The sequence below is a fragment of the Perissodus microlepis genome, chromosome 3 (assembly GCF_051167445.1).
Source record: "Perissodus microlepis isolate ML-2025 ecotype Zambia chromosome 3, ASM5116744v1, whole genome shotgun sequence".
Lineage (NCBI taxonomy): Eukaryota > Metazoa > Chordata > Actinopteri > Cichliformes > Cichlidae > Perissodus > Perissodus microlepis.
Window position 1 is genome coordinate 23,225,239 of NC_140463.1, and position 16,382 is coordinate 23,241,620.

General features: G+C 41.1%; 2 protein-coding genes across 5 annotated transcripts in view; one reads left to right on the plus strand and one right to left on the minus strand.

The window, feature by feature from the left end:
• The window catches only part of col4a6 (collagen, type IV, alpha 6), a 164,473-nt gene extending 163,696 nt beyond the window's left edge, over positions 1-777 (minus strand). For all 4 annotated transcript variants that reach the window (XM_084923618.1, XM_084923619.1, XM_084923616.1 and 1 more), the window contains exons 1-3: positions 712-777; positions 443-567; positions 246-291 (exon numbers count right to left, since the gene is read on the minus strand). In XM_084923618.1, coding sequence (XP_084779744.1) covers positions 246-291; positions 443-453 — 57 coding nt within the window. In that variant the 5' untranslated portion in view covers positions 454-567; positions 712-777. The remainder of the gene's footprint in view (positions 1-245; positions 292-442; positions 568-711) is intronic.
• Positions 778-2,305: 1,528 nt separating this feature from the next.
• The window catches only part of col4a5 (collagen, type IV, alpha 5 (Alport syndrome)), a 61,139-nt gene continuing 47,062 nt past the window's right edge, over positions 2,306-16,382 (plus strand). Inside the window, exon 1 of the mRNA XM_084923620.1 lies at positions 2,306-2,593. Coding sequence (XP_084779746.1) covers positions 2,504-2,593 — 90 coding nt within the window. The 5' untranslated portion in view covers positions 2,306-2,503. The remainder of the gene's footprint in view (positions 2,594-16,382) is intronic.

The following is a 16,382-nucleotide window of genomic DNA, read 5'->3' on the forward strand; positions in this document are numbered from 1 at the left end:
CACAGCATTGATGACCTGCGTGTCGGCGATGTATGACAGTAACTTTGTAACACTGCAAGGCATGCAGCTATCGCGCTTGTTTTTAACGAGACACCAAGCTCCCCATTTTGGTCACAGCTCAGCTGCTCTTTCACGAAACACAGCTCCATCTAAATCGGTTGTTTAAGAGTTTCATCTGCGCTAAATAAACCAAGCGGGGATCCTCTCCACCTGAGGAAGTGTCATAGTAAACGAAAGGGACTTACTCCGAGTGCAGACCTCGCCGCGAAGGTCAACGCGATCACACAAATTCTGCAAAACAAAAATAAGTCTTTTAGTTATTTCCCTCCGAACTTATTAGTCGACAGGTACAGGCAGAGGCAGCCTGCAAAGCCGAAAATTAACTTTGCAGAAATAAGTTTACAGAGCCGTTTTAAAAAGAAATCAAAAAATAAACCCTTACAGGACTTTCATATTGATCCGACTGGCGGAAGGCGGGGACCACAGGTAGAGCTCGATCCCCTTATCTTCACCAGAAAGGCACCGCTTCAAACGCGCTCATCGACGGCTCCAAAAACCCCCTGTCATCTAGACAGAGAGAGAGGGAGAGAAGCAGTCCCACTGATCCCGATTTTAACACATAAAGCTCCAAGCATTAACAGCCAGCCAGCGTTGAAATCACACGTTTTGTTGTCGATTTCTTTCATAAAAATCAGAGCTTGTCCAACTCACCCAAGTTTCAGCGGTGCAGTCGCTGCTGCGCACTTCGTACTGGTGCGCTTCAACTCAGCAGCCTCAGCGAAGAGGAGGGGCCAGCACATGCCTCCATGCCTCTGACTGCCACCGAGGTACCCCCACATACCTAGTACGGTTCGGACCAGCAAAGGAGGCACAGCGGTGTAAAGCAAGTCTGCAGTCCAGGTTTTAATCAGTGAAAAAGCAACAACATACAGAAGTTCTTTCAGAGACTACAAAGACTTTTATTCCACATAATAACAAAACCCCACCGTTGTTAGCGCTCAGGTGGTTACTGAAGTTTAAAATGACCTTAGGACACTTGATGCAAAATTAGTCCCCAAAGAATCAACATGATGGATCTTAAAATTCATAAATGTGTTTTCATACCATTCACCCAAACACCCTCCTTATGATACATTTAAAAACTTTAACCGCAGATCAGTGTTAGGGATCACATGTACTTTGCCCTGATCTCTGCTAATGCATAAAACTTCTTGAATTAAGCAGAGTACTCTTTTAGCTTTGCAACACCGTGTTCTCCCTAGAGGGGCTATAAAATCCTTTATTACAGTGTATTATCTTAAATTTTTGTGTCTTGTGTTTCTGGCATAGACTTTTCTGCAGCTTGTTTAGCTGCGGAGCACCACAGGGATCCTAACTAGGTCCTCTTCAGTTTTGGACTTGCTATATAGTTTTTATTCATATGTTTATTTTCTACAGTCCCAATTTCAATCCTAACCATAAACCCAGTAGAGCTTTCAAAGTTTTTAGAAAGTTACACAACGTATTTCATGTTTTAAGACGAGAAAATGTTAAGTCCAGCTTGTGATTAGATGACTTTTAAATAATACAAAAATGCAAGAATCCATTCAACTGTGATGCTTTAAAAATTCACGATAAAATCCTCCCCAAAAGTGCACCTTTAAATTATTCCACTGCAGGTCTTGATTCTGGTTTCTTTCACTCCAGTGATTGTAATATAGATAGTGTAATATTGCAAAGGTTGGATGCTGAGATGGTTGCTTACTGTGATTATGTGTGCTTATCAGTCCCAGTGTGTGCACATACAGTTTGATCACACAGGAACTTCAGCAGCATGTGTTCATATAAGTTCATGCAACAGTCTTTATGCGAGACAACAGGTACGTTTTTATAGGACCGAGGTTTTATTCTGTACTATTCTACTAGCAGCTTTCCTTCGTCGGGAGAAAGTGACCTGTAATAAAGTGGCAGGAATGTAACGTGCCGGGGCCTAAGGAAAAGAAAAGAAAAGGTTTAAAGTCAAACTCACAGCCTCGAGCGGTGGTCTGGAGTTGATAGGCAGGAGAAAGAATATCCATCCGCGAGGTTCAAACATAATGATTATTTACAGCATACTTTAACACGCGATACACTTTTGGGCATTTGGACCTTCGTGGCTCATACTTACGACCAGATCTTGTTTCGCAAATCACCCCAAATTTATTTTTAATTAATTATCTGTCTTGGGGAAGGTGCACATCCCTGATATCACTGCGCACCGCTTGTGGAAAGTAGATCCGGTGGGCAGGTTTACGAGTTCAGAAAAAGTGAGAGAGAGGGAACTGCAGAGGCGCACGGTGCCAGAGCCAGGACCACTGGGAGTCTCTGCAAGCGCAACAACCGCCGACACGCCGAGAAGAAGAACGAGTTTCTTTATTTCTTTTCCACAGTGTGCGTGGGGGGGAGCAGGGCTATGACACGCGTATAAAGAGCCCCAAAGTACAGTGCTAACGCAGGCGGATCTTTGTTTTATTCCCCCCAAAAGATGAGTAAAGACTCAAAGTGCCTGCGACAGCTCGGTGCGACTCTGCTCTTCCTAGTCCTGTGCGCCGAGGTGCAGCGATCCGACTCTGCGGTAAGTACGCTTCCAGTTCCTTGCACTGATTTTTCCCCCGCTGCAGGAGAACCTGCAGAGACCCACCGGCTCCCTCAACGAGCGAGTAAAGTTTCTAAAATAGAGAGTCTGCTTTATAACAAGTGCTTCTGCTCTAATAATGATCCCGGTTGCCGTTTCCGTTTTACTTGCAAATAAAAACCATGTAATTACAACAATGATACACCTCCGCGCTCAGCTTTCATGGCTTTTTGACTGCTAGGATCACCTTCGCAGGACCTGCAGATTTTCTTGGTGGGAGATCGGACGGAGTTTTTGTCCTGCCCCCCTTCGTGCGCATCTTCGCGTTTCGCTTACCTGCGGTTATTTTTTTCCGCCCTGTGTCTGTATTTTATTCCTATTCTCGCGTCAAGAACTCGGACGGATTCTAAACTCGGCGTGTGGAGGGAAAGCGGCGCGCCGATGCTCCCCCCTGCTTAAGAGCCCGCTTGTGTTCGGATTGAACCACGAACAGCGGGGCTGCTGTTCAGTCTTTTGTGCGTAATTTTGTTTTGGTGTCCTGAAAGAGGGAACTGTGCGTTTTTCTCTCCAGGTGTGTGCAGGTGTGCTTTAAGTTGACAGCAGCTGCTTTCAGACTCACACTGAAGTGTAGAGAAATGAAACCCATATTTAGTGCAGCTGATTAGTCTTTGCATTTGAGAGATGATTCAGAAACAGCAACACAGGTGGGGAAGTGTATGAGCGCGCTCGCACTTTTCCGCTCTTCGCCCTCCACATCTGTTTAAACTAGTGCCTCCTCATCCTCAGCTGTAGATCTCTAACATGTCGGGATGCCGATGCATCACCAAATCAGTGCAAGTGTCTCTCACTCAGGCTCCTCATGTAATATTCCATGAATATTCCCTCCTCATTAATTATTAATGAGGCGTGGCTGCACGCCCACCACACACCAGGCGTGTCCAATCAGGTCTGCCCGCTGTTTGCTGTTCTGTAAGTCCTCTAACACAGCTATGCGTGGTATGAGTGGGGTTTTTCATGTTTTTCAAATTATGCAGGAGACATTTGTGTGTTTGAAGATTTTATGGATTAGATTCAGTGTTTTGATGGCAACTGGAACACTGAACAGAGTATGAGCATCCTGTGAAATAACAAAAACAGCACAGGATCAGGCCTAAGACTAAAAAATCAGCATTTGAGAGTTGAGAGTTGTCTGCTCAGAGTTTATAAAGTGATTAGAGATGAAGAATAAATCAACAGATAGAAGCTCTTTCCTCTCCTTGAGCTGTAATATGTCAAAACTATGGTTTGACCTCTTCCCTGCTTTGCTTGGAAGTTGTCTCGGTATGACAGAGATTAAGTTTACTGCAATATTTCACCAAGGCCATGAAGGTTTATCAAGGACCTTGAAGTAAACTGTTAAAAGGGTGGAAAAAAGAGAAAATGAACTAAAAAAAACGTATAACTTTAATTAACATAGTTACTTGCTATATTAACGGTTTTATGACATTTGAGCGTAATGATACACAAAAAAGTCACTGAACTTTCACAAATGGTCATTAATGTCTCAATAGATAATAGTATATTAGCTGTGTGTTTTGGAGCATTCCTTTAATTTAGTGTGAAAGAACACTCTTTAGGGAATCAAAGTTCCCCTTTCTCCATTAAAGCGCTCATTGAGTCCCCCTAGTGGAGACAGTCTGCCCTGATGTCACTGCTAGGACACGAGAGATTGAAACAAATTATCTTTTGTGGCATGTCTTTGTCTAAATTTCCAAACTTGCGGGATAAAAAAACCCCTAAAATCAAAGACAAAGCAGCTATGTTCCTGTAACTTAAGCTGACATTGTTTTCAGGTTTAAAACAAACAGACTGGTGTATGTGCAGAGAGTTTCTCATTAAGTTTGAGAGAGCGTCATAAGTCATTTTTATTGCTCCCTCTCTCTGTGTGTGTATTAATCCTCACAGATATCAATCTCCATTCAGCCAGGTGAGGGGGTTCAGCGGTAATGTATACCTGGAGGTTTTCCTTTGAACCCGTCATGCAGTGCAAACCACAAACACACACTTAATTTGATGCATGCTTTTTGCGCAGCAAGGGAGGCGCACACCTATATACACCCGCTCGCCCTACACATGACCCACATCTCAAGTGGAGTCTGTGCAGGGGTGGATCTGTCTGCATGTATGTGTGTGTGTGTTTGTGGTGAGAGTTATAGTCAAAACATCCTCACGTTGCGGAGATTTGGAGATCGGCAGAGGAGTATCAGCTAACACATCAGAGCTGCAGCTTCCAGGATGTCTTCTTCTTTGGTGTTTGGTTTCATTTTTGTCCCCCGATTTGTTTCCCAGGGACCTTCTGTCTTTTGTCAACTCTTCTTTAATTGGTCTTCCCCCATCCACTGCACTCGGTCTCGTTCCCTCATGTAGCGCCATGATGATGACGATGACAATAATCAGTCTTGGCAGAAATTTTCCAGATGCAAGATGTACTGATCATTCAGTCAATCCTCTGTCTAATAATAATCACATTTATAACCACCATAAATCAGCCTGCGCATCATGTAAGTTCAACAAAACAAATTTGCTCTTGGAACTCCTTCTCACTAGCAGAAATGGTAACGTTCAGAAAAAAATCAAACATGGACAGAACCTGGTCAATTTCTTGCCAAAATTCCCCTAGCTCTGACTTTCATAAAGCCCTTTTTTGGTACTAGGCTTCTGGCACTGGCACTCTTCAGTTCTTGAGTGTGTCAGCACCACATTAGTGGAAAAGTTTCACCTGTTTACCCTCTCCTTCCCCTTTCACCTTCTGTATCTGCCTCCCACTGCTCCACCTTTGTGTCTGTCCTTGAATGCAAATTCCATTTTTATCTAGCTTAAGGCTCCTTAAGCAAGCAGCAGTGGAGGGAGCAACTCTCCAAAGACTTCCATGGATGGATATATATTTGAATATTAGAATCAACTATACGTGTACCCTGCAGGTTTGTCAAAAGATTCATTTTATTATCCAACTACCATTTGAATTAATACTCAACAGCATCAACAGTTCCGTCTTTGCCTCCTCCAGTCAATAAACAGCTTCACACAGCAGTGATGCAGTCAGAAAGCCCTTCCCCCTCATTAGCAGCTCAAGCAGTTGATGTTCACAACCCTCAACAGTTTGGAGAATTTCAGGAAGTCAGGTTTCAACAATGCTGGAGTATTGTAAAGCTTGTGGGCGTGCACACAGTACTGTCCAAAAGTTTTAGGCAGGTGAGAAAAATGCTATAAACAAAGAATGCTTGTTTACAGCAAGTGGAAGTGTTAATAATTTATTTTCATCAATCAACAAAATGCAGTGGATGAACAAAAAGAGAAATCTAAATCAAATCAATATTTGGTGTGACCACCCTTTGCCTTTAAGGCAGCATAAATTCTTCCAGGAACACTTGAACACAGTTTTTAAAGGATCTCGCCTGGTTGCTCCAAACATCTTGGAGAACTAACCACAGATCTTCTGTGGACGTAAGCTTCCTCATATCCTTCTGTCTCTTCATGTAATCCCAGACACACTCCATGATGTTGAGATCAGGGCTCTGTGGGGGCCATAACATCACTTCCAGTACTTCTTCTTCTTCTTTATGCTGACAATAGTTCTTAATGACTTTGGCTGTATGTTTGGGGTTGTGGTGTTGTGTCATAATGTGCATCTTGTATAATATCTTTGGCCAATCAAAAATCTCAATCCATCCACAGCTGCAACCCCAGTTGGAAGTAGATTTATCAAAGGGGTGGGTATTTACTCAAGGGGCACATGAGAAGCTGGGATTGTTTTGGATTGCAACACCAATAATCTCATAAAGAGATAAGATTAATACTGAGCAGAACTGAGTTCAGCTTATTGTTGTGGCCATCCACAACACCCCCAGTTTCTCATGTGGCCCCTCGGGTAAATGAATTGTCCCCCCCCTCCTTTATCAGATAGTTTCTGTTTAGTTATCATTAAGGTAGCAGCTAGTGGCCATGCCTAATAATAAAACTTTCTGTAACATTATAATAGACTAATTTAAAAGCATAACACAATTATTTGTGTCAAACTCCAACTCTGAAGCTAAGAAAATTCTACCAGCAACCAGGCAAAAATGGGAGCCGCCAACTTCATCAACTCTGTTTGCTCACAGAACTACCTCACATACTTATCGTTGTTTTATTTTTTTTGGCACTACCTAAACATTTTAAAATTGTTGTCATACCCCACCCCAACCTTACCCCTCCATTCCCGTGGTATTAAAATGGTATTCAATATGAAATTCTAGTATCAAGATAGTGTAAATGGTGTGGTACTTATATAATGCTACGTATTCAATACTTCTATAGAGTACTTCTATCTAACATTAACATTTCTCTTACACGCTGATGAATCTATTCGAGGCACCTTAATGTCACCTAAACATACTTTGACAAACCTCCATTATTCTAATTTGTTGCTAACCTGCTCATCCTTCAGAGTCCCTGTGTGCTTGTGGCAGAACTTACACAGTGGTGTCAATGACCTTCGGATGCCGTTAGGATTAACAGGTGGTCAATGGGAGCAAAACCAAAAGCTAAAAAGCTAATTACCCGGATTGAGTACAGACATTTCTCTTCCCCCGTCCTTTGCTGCTTTGTCATTTATTCTCTTTGCATGAAGAAGCAGACCTGATGTAGAAGCCAAAGTGAAAATAGCCAAAGATGCAACAATGACAGATTTAGCTGTAGCCCTGGAGAAACGGATACCAGTAGTATAGTATAGTAATAGTAGTACTCTAATACAGTGTTTCCCAATCTTTTGGAGCCACGGCACATATTGCACGTTAGAAAAATTACATGGCACACCACCAAACAAAAATGACACAAAAAGCATTTTGTTCACCTGGTATACTGGAATTGGCTCAGTTTGTCCCCAGTATACCTTTTTTGCTTTCTTCTGAACACTACTGAAGCTAGGGCTAGATTTACTACTTTTTCTTTTAAAATATTTTTTTCTATTGCTATCACGCGCTGTGTCCTCTCACAGCATGACTATTATAGCGTTTCTTCTTCATCTTCTTCTGTTTTACTGGCAGTTTACAACCTATTTAATTAGAGCAGGTAGTTGTACTGCCCTCTAGTGGAAGAGAATGCAATTGTTCTGCCCGCGACTCATGCCGATCGCTTAAGAGTACCAATCAGGTGGAACCAGATAATCTTCCACAGCACACCTGATCATTTCTCGCGGCACATAATGGTTTGGAAACACTGTTCTAATATATCTGCAGTAGTAATAGCAGAGCACTTGCATCAATTGCAAAGCTTCACCTAAACCCACAATTTTCAGTTTCATTCTCCTTGTTGTGGAATTCAAACACCTCCTCAACAATTTGCTAGTCAAGGCTTGCGTTTTTATTTCCATCTGGTAAATAAATTGTTACGTGATAAGAGCAATATGTTGTGACTAATAAGACCCAAACAGGTCGCAGACGTGGGTGTCTGCATCACGATTTTCCATGAGTTTCATTTTCTGCTAATTCAGACTGAAACAGCATCCAGTCATTTCCCTGTTGCCTCCTCTTCATGGGTCTTTAAATGTCAGGCTAGTATGGACATCAGATTTACATGGACATCTTTGGTGTACTCACATTGGTGTAGTAGAAGCAGTAGAAGTAGAGACCACAGTGATGTATGTTGTGTTACCAGGCGTATTCATTTATTTGACATTTTGAAAAAAATTTAATCCAGAGAATAAAAAAAGTACGTATGATACTTCTTAAAAGCCGTCCCTAGTGTATACTAGGAGCAAAACCAGGGAAACTGGCAAAAGGTAAATGACTCTAGTAGACAGAATTTAATAATGCCATATAATCATACCAGCTTTTTCTGGTGGTGCTTTAAGAGGTGAGAAGTTATGTGTGCAGGGATCAGACTTTGGATAGACTTGGATATTTTAAAGGCTTTTGAAGGTCATACAGAAATGAACAGGAAGCCACTAGAAGGACGTGAGGATGGTTTTCTTGTTGGCTTCAAATAGCTATAAGCAGAAAATCTCACTTCACTGAGCAACCACACTAGAGATAGGTGATAGTAGAGCTGATAAAGTCACAAATAAGGACTTTACCCCAAAGGATGGCTGATCAGGGAGTTACAGGTGGATGATATCAGTGTCTACTTGAAGTGCACCATCAACTGATGGCTTGTAGGGGCTGTAGTGGCAGTAGTAGCGGGTTTGATTATATTGGCAGTAAAAGATCAACCAGAACAGTAGTAGTTGTAGTTTTAGAAGGAGAAGTTGTACCTGAACTTACATTACAGTAGGTGTAGCAGTAGTAGCAGCTCTAGCATGAGCAACAATAGTAGAAGGACACATGATATTGAAATAAAAGTGATATTTAAATGCTTTTTGTCATTTTTGCAACAGCAGGGTTAGTAGTAGTAGAATCTAACCCTAACCCCGAAATCAGCAAGTAATCATGAAGGCTGCAGCCTAATGTACACAAGTACCTTTCAAAATGGGAATTATTTTCAGCTCTTTAAAAAAAAATTAATCCACATGAAAATGCGAAATAACCGATCTGAAGCAATGTCAATACCATGCCAAAGCAACAGGTGGTGATATAACCTTAACCGTGAAGAAATGTTGGCCAATCAAAAGCTCACAAACAGCTGAGTGTTTCAAAATCTCCACCCTGGCAAGAGTTTCTGTAACGCTCCATTTTCAGTGAACCAAAATGTCGTTTACGTGTGGACGAATGGCCAAAAACGCATAGAAAAAGCTAAATTGACCAAAATACCCGTGTGCATGTAGACGTAACCTAATGCAGCCAACAACAAGCTAATACTGAGATCTGAATGAATGCTATAACTATTTCATATGGATAAAACCAGCAATGTTACCTATAGAGCAGGGGTGGGCGATATAGCCTCAAAATTATATCGCGATATTTCATGATCAGAATACGTTGTGATTCTGAAATTTGCGAAAATTATATTGAACAAAAAATACAGATGATTGCAGTTTGCATTTGTTAGTGTAAAGTAAATAAATCCTTATTTTCCAGTGAAATACTGTCAGTCATGATAGGGTACTAAGTATAAAATTAACATTTTAAATAAGCGATCTGCCACCAAATCATTGTTTTAAAGCATCCATCCATTCTCCTCCTCTTTTCCTTATGAGGGCTCAGGGGTGGTGGTTGTTTTGTTTTGGTATTGAGGTCTGGTATTGGTACAGACTACTAAATTTCTGGTGTCATTGCATTCCCAGTTCTCACTACTGTAAGATTTCAGTCTGGTTAAAGTTGAGGGTACCTACGTGGAGATGCACGTTACTGCTATAGATGTAAGCTGCCATCATAAGGGCTTCAGTGTCTTATCCATTTCATCTTGTACTTCTAGTCTAGTCATACCTGTTCTTTGATCTGTTCGCACTTCTCAGTAGCCTAGCAACATCACTGAAAACATTAAAGTGGGAAGGAGATCTCTCTTTAAATGGAAGGAGGTTGTGTTTTTAAGAGGATTGAAGGTTTGGTGGAGAGATTAAGGTTTCGATCATGTGATGACCTTTTGGTGATGATTCAGACCTGGGATTTGTGTTTTATTGATTTTTTAGTTTTTTGGCAGCCAGTTATGTTTTGCGCTGATGGAAATTTCAGATATATGTAACAGAACTTGCGATGAAACTGTTTATGTGGGAATCTTGTGGGATTTTTTACCCCCCTGTGTCTGAATGGAGTGTGTGGCTGTGATTCAGCGGGCTACCTGACAAATCCACCTACTCAGAACAGTCACAAGACATGCTGTCCTCCTCAGACCCCTACTTATCTTTTCTTCTTGTTTTGCTGACCTCCTTTTCTGAAAGGACATCATCTTTGTCCTGTGTTGCTCCTTTTCTCAGAATAAAAGGGAATTTTGCCACCCAGAGGAAGCTTGAACTGCTGCTTAGTGGGGAAAAATAAGTTCGATTTTAAGACTCATGAGAAAAATCTGTTAAAGTGTTTCATATGGAAAGCAAAACAACAATAAACTAAAAAACGGCAATAAAAAGAGAAGTTACTGGGCAAAAATGAAGAGAGATGTATGGTTAAAAACATCACGTTTCTCCACTCATTTGTTTTGCATATTTTGGTTGTGAGAAGAATAGAAGCTTGTGAGACTTAATCTGTCTGTGATCAGTGGCTTCGTTTGATCAGATTTCTACCTTTCCCTTCCCTTTCTCTCTTTCAGCTCTGAGCTGAGCACAACAAAAATTTCACTTGAGCAGACTGGCCTCATATTACTAAGCACCTCTTTACTGCCCTCTCGTCCTGTCTCCCGTTATAACGTCTTCTGTTTCTTTTGTTGTCATTGTTACTTTGTCAACTGGGCTTTTAAAGTTTGAGACTGAGGTAAAAACTTCCCTCTCTAAACTGCGCTCAGCTTGTTTTCAGCTCTGCTGGCATGTCAGCTTTCTCTTTTTCATGTTTCTTTGTTGTCATTCAACACTGATTATGAAATTTGCTGTAAAATTTTGCACTCAATTAATGAAATTAAAGTCTTCACCAACCCTAGCTATTACATGTTCCTCAGTTTTATCTATTTATGCTTGTATGTATGGACAGTAACAATGATGCAGTGACAGTTAGCACCCAGATATTAGTTTGTTTAGCTCGAAGGGCCCAAAGACGTGGGTGAGCGGCTCAGTACCCATAAAATCACCAAAGAGAAGGGACCGAATGTCCAGAACAGGCTAAACACAGATGCAGAGAAGAAACCAGGACATGACTAAAGCGGTTTTATTGATCAAGAAAGATATTAGGGAGTTTCTTAAAGTCTTTAATCCTATGAGTGCTTGAGGAGCTGAGTGGGTAGTCATTACCAGGCTGAGCAAAAAGGGGAGTCAGGAGACCCAGAAAAGTTGTTGGATCAGGGTGGTGTCCAAGTCATGACAAAGAAGTCTTTTAAAGCTAGTGCAGTTCGGAGGGCGGAGGGCCAGGTAGGCCAGGAAGTGGAATAGGAAGGAGGAGAGGCTGTAACTAGACTGACAAGTGTATCAGCATAGCCTACAGTCTGGCAACAGCTGAAGGTCATTGGAAGATTAATATGGGTGACCCTTAGGCACATCTGAAACCACTCCTGAAATCAATTCAATTTCAGATAAAAGGCATTTTATATTGTAAGGTCTGCAGCCTCGCCTCTCTAACGTTGTCTCCAAAACGATCAACCTGAGCTTTCCCTCTGATGTACTCATTTCTAATCCTGTCCATTCTGGTCACTCCCCATGAAAATCCTAATGCCTTCAGCTCGGCTTCAAGTCTTTTTGTCAGCGCCCCCGTCTCCAGCCATACATCACATTTTTAAACCTTCCCTTACACGCTTCCTTACCCTGCTTGCTCCCTCTTCTTCGCCTCTCTTTTGCACTGTGTTGCTTTGGATGGTTGAACCTAGGGGTGGGCGATATATCGAATATAGTTGCTGTATCGCGAGTTTTTCCACATACGATGGTTAAAATGGCTTTATTTAGGCTTTCATTGAGTATAAGTTTGCCATGACAATATTAAGCTGTCTGCATGTAATTCACTGTGAGGGTTTTTTCTCCCACACTCTGCGAATGCATCATTAATCCCCCCTCCCAGCCGGAAAACTTTCTACCTGGCATACAGCGCTGAGCATGGATTTCACAAGGAGGATGTCGAACAAATTTGCAAAACATGCTGTAAAACTATTGCTGCAAAAGTGAGCAGTTAGCAAAATAAAAAGGGGCAATTTTAAGCACTGAATGGTTAAAAACAACATTTGTTTTAGATGTTATTTAAATATATTGTGATATATATATATTGTATTGTGATATAGCAAAAACATATTGTGATATTAGCTGTTACTCATATTTCCCACCTCTGGGTGAACCCTTGTATATGCCTCTGCTCCTCGCAGCTTCACTGTTATGCCCGTCTGCTTCTCATTCACACGTTCTGTCTCACCTCTCCTCACTTTCACTCCTCTTCACTCCAGATCACACCTTCACCTCTCCTTACTCTCACTACCGATCACAGTGTGATCATCATAGTCCAATACACAGGACACTGATTTTGATTCACAGCAGCACTGAACTCTTCACAGCCTTTTCCTAATCTAACCTGATGCACACGTCCTGCTTGTAGAGCCACAATAACACAAAGAAGGGTTGCAGCCATCCACAGCCATTTTCACTATAGAAGAAGAATATTGTTATGCTGATTAACAAAGAGACTCATCACTTTACCATCAACTCGTTTTGTTTTTTATCTCACATGAGTTGCCACAACAACAACAGGACTGCATGAGAGCAAGCAAAGGCAAGGAGTGATAAGACGGGTATTCACAGTGCTGTAGTATAACAGAAGCACACAGCTCAGTGAGTCTGTGCCTGCATAGAAAAATAGTAGCGTGGGATGTGTCTGGTTCTCTCTTCTTCTACTTTTCTCTCCCTCACTATTTCCAGTGCTCTCTCTCTCTCTCTCTCCCACACTCCCCAAATATGAGCACCTGTTTCTTTCATCATGCTGCTGTGGAGGAAACAGGGCTTCCCCGACGACCACATAGAGAAAAAAGGGGAGCTAGCAGCCTTTGTGTGTCTGTTTCTTTACATATTTCAGAGTATACAGTTACTTTATTACCTTTTATAAACTCGTCCAGATGGAGCCGTTTCAGGGCAAAGGACAAAATCTAAGAGACCCGCTCGTCTGTTTCAGCCCCCACATGAAATGATTGCGGTTTGTTTAGAAAGTCCTGACGAGGACCTCGTGTGGCTGTGAGAATTACGTCTGTTGTCTCTCATGAGCAGTGTGAGAGGTAGTGTGATGTTATTACAGCTTTAATTTCTTTTAGGAGGTGGATGCATGCATACATGCTCTGCTTGAATTTTATGCCACTCGGCAACAGCGGAGAAAGCTAAAAACATTACATCGAATTATCTTGTGAAATGAGTATTACTAGACTTCACTGCTGGAAATTTGGACGATGAGAAGAAAGAAAGTCAAAATACTACAGCTGGAAGTTTTAAATTTAAAACACTTAGCTGAAAGACACCATAACGGAACTGCAGAGGTGGTCATTTATAACAGAAAAATATAGGCTGGTGATGCTTTCCTATTCAATGTGACACAATGCAGATGGAGAACGTAACATTGCACTCGTATGAACATCAAGAGAAATTTGAAAATTATAATGACTCACATGTTAAATATACATAACAGTTTGTAAGGTATACTTCAATACAGTGGTCCCTCGCTATAACGCGGTTCACCTTTCACCTGTTTTGCAGATTTTTTTTTGTGCAATTTTGCAAGCTTTTTATTTTTTATACAACACATTGTGTTCTGCGTTCTAATTGGCTGTAGACCATTGTCAATCAATCTCGTGCCGTGTCTCCTGTACAGTACAGAAAGTGTTAAGCTTGTCAAATTGACCCGCTAACAGTGTGACTCTGAAGTTCAAAGGCAACCGCGGGCACCTTTGGTTTTATTCTATATATTTTTCTACGAAGGTTTGAGCTTTTAGAGTGTTTAAACAAGAGAGAAAAGTGAGGAAATGTTCATACCTGTCTGAGAAAAGTGTATAAAGTGTGTAGTGAGGGGTTTTACAGACATAAAAAATCTATAATAATTAAAAAAAAAAAAACAAGTTAGCTACTTTGCGGATTTCACCTATCGCGGGTTATTTTTTAGAACGTAACTACCGCGATAAACGAGGGACCACTGTATTACATAAAATAAAGAGCATAAACCTATTAATGAATATACTGTGTGTTTTAATTTAACCTCTCTCAATTAAATTACAGTAGGAGGAGCTAAAATGGCTCTTTTGATGTTGAGGGTTGTCGACACCTGGTCTTTGTGAAAGTGATCCTAGTTGAGCTAAAAGGGTTTTTTTTGCCTTTGGCTCTTTATGATGTCATTGAATGGGGATATCCCCAGTGCGGTCATTGCAGACACAAATCTCTGCCTATGAGTACAGAAACCCACCCACCTGCTGCTTAAACCTGTTTATGAGGGGCAACCAATCAGAAGAAAGTTGTCTGAAAGACTGAGGCGCTAAAATGGCCTGTTTCAACCAGAGAGTGAATGGCAGGGCTGAACAGAGGCCCAGTATAGAAATAAAACAGGATTATTTCTAACTGTGACTCATTCAGAGCTGCTCTAGTAGAGTCCAGAAATGAAAAACTGAAGTCAGCCATGAATTGTTTTTCTCACTCTTTATTGAGACGTTTGAGCTCAAAGCCTACTATACCGCTTCTTAGCTAAACTTTGGTGTGGTGGGGAGTTAGCTGACAGTATCGCCACAGTTCAGATTATTTGTACCCAGTCTGGATGCAAAAGATCTCACTCTTTTAATATATCTGCGTTTTTTAACCCGTATTACACTAGAGTCATATAAAATCCTGATAAACACATACTGTTTGTACTTTACACTAAGATGTAGGCTGCTGTGTTTTAGTGTGCGTGTGTTTGGACTTTTATCTTTGTAAGAAGTTTAGTACAGTTTGGGGAAACACCTTGTAAAGAGCTGCTTGAAGGCTGAGACTTTGTTATAGTCTTCGTGTTGGGACTAGTTCAGGTTAATGTTTGGTTGTAATCATTCAGTTTAGGGCAGCGGGCTCAGGACAGCCTGTCTTAGTTAATCTCAGTTCAGTGTGCCGGCTGGTATGCAGCTAAGCCTTTAGTAAGCAGTCGCAGGATAATGTTCAACATGTTGCTGTGTCTGAGCATTTTTCACATCGCTGAGTGATATAGCAGAGAGAGGCAGGGCATAAAATCACAGGATCCACTGCTTAGTAATGCATTTATTCATTTATGCGTATACCCCTCTTCCTCAATTTTCTCTCACTGTTTTAAGGACACAGTGCACACCATGCTGAGATATGGCAAGTTTATTTATATAGCACAATTCAACAACAAGGTGATTCAAAGTGCTTTACAGAGACATTAAAAAACAAAAACAATAAAAAGCATGATTTAAAATTGATTAAAAAATACAACAACAACAAAAAAAAACAGTAGATAAAATCAGAACAGTAGATAAAATCAGTACAGGGAGTGCAGAATTATTAGGCAAGTTGTATTTTTGAGGAATAATTTTATTATTGAACAACAACCATGTTCTCAATGAACCCAAAAAACTCATTAATATCAAAGCTGAATGTTTTTGGAAGTAGTTTTTAGTTTGTTTTTAGTTTTAGCTATTTTAGGGGGATATCTGTGTGTGCAGGTGACTATTACTGTGCATAATTATTAGGCAACTTAACAAAAAACAAATATATACCCATTTCAATTATTTATTTTTACCAGTGAAACCAATATAACATCTCCACATTCACAAATATACATTTCTGACATTCAAAAACAAAACAAAAACAAATCAGCGACCAATATAGCCACCTTTCTTTGCAAGGACACTCAAAAGCCTGCCATCCATGGATTCTGTCAGTGTTTTGATCTGTTCACCATCAACATTGCGTGCAGCAGCAACCACAGCCTCCCAGACACTGTTCAGAGAGGTGTACTGTTTTCCCTCCTTGTAAATCTCACATTTGATAATGGACCACAGGTTCTCAATGGGGTTCAGATCAGGTGAACAAGGTGGCCATGTCATTAGTTTTTCTTCTTTCATATCCTTTCTTGCCAGCCACGCTGTGGAGTACTTGGACGCGTGTGATGGAGCATTGTCCTGCATGAAAATCATGTTTTTCTTGAAGGATGCAGACTTCTTCCTGTACCACTGCTTGAAGAAGGTGTCTTCCAGAAACTGGCAGTAGGACTGGGAGTTGAGCTTGACTCCATCCTCAACCCGAAAAGGCCCCACA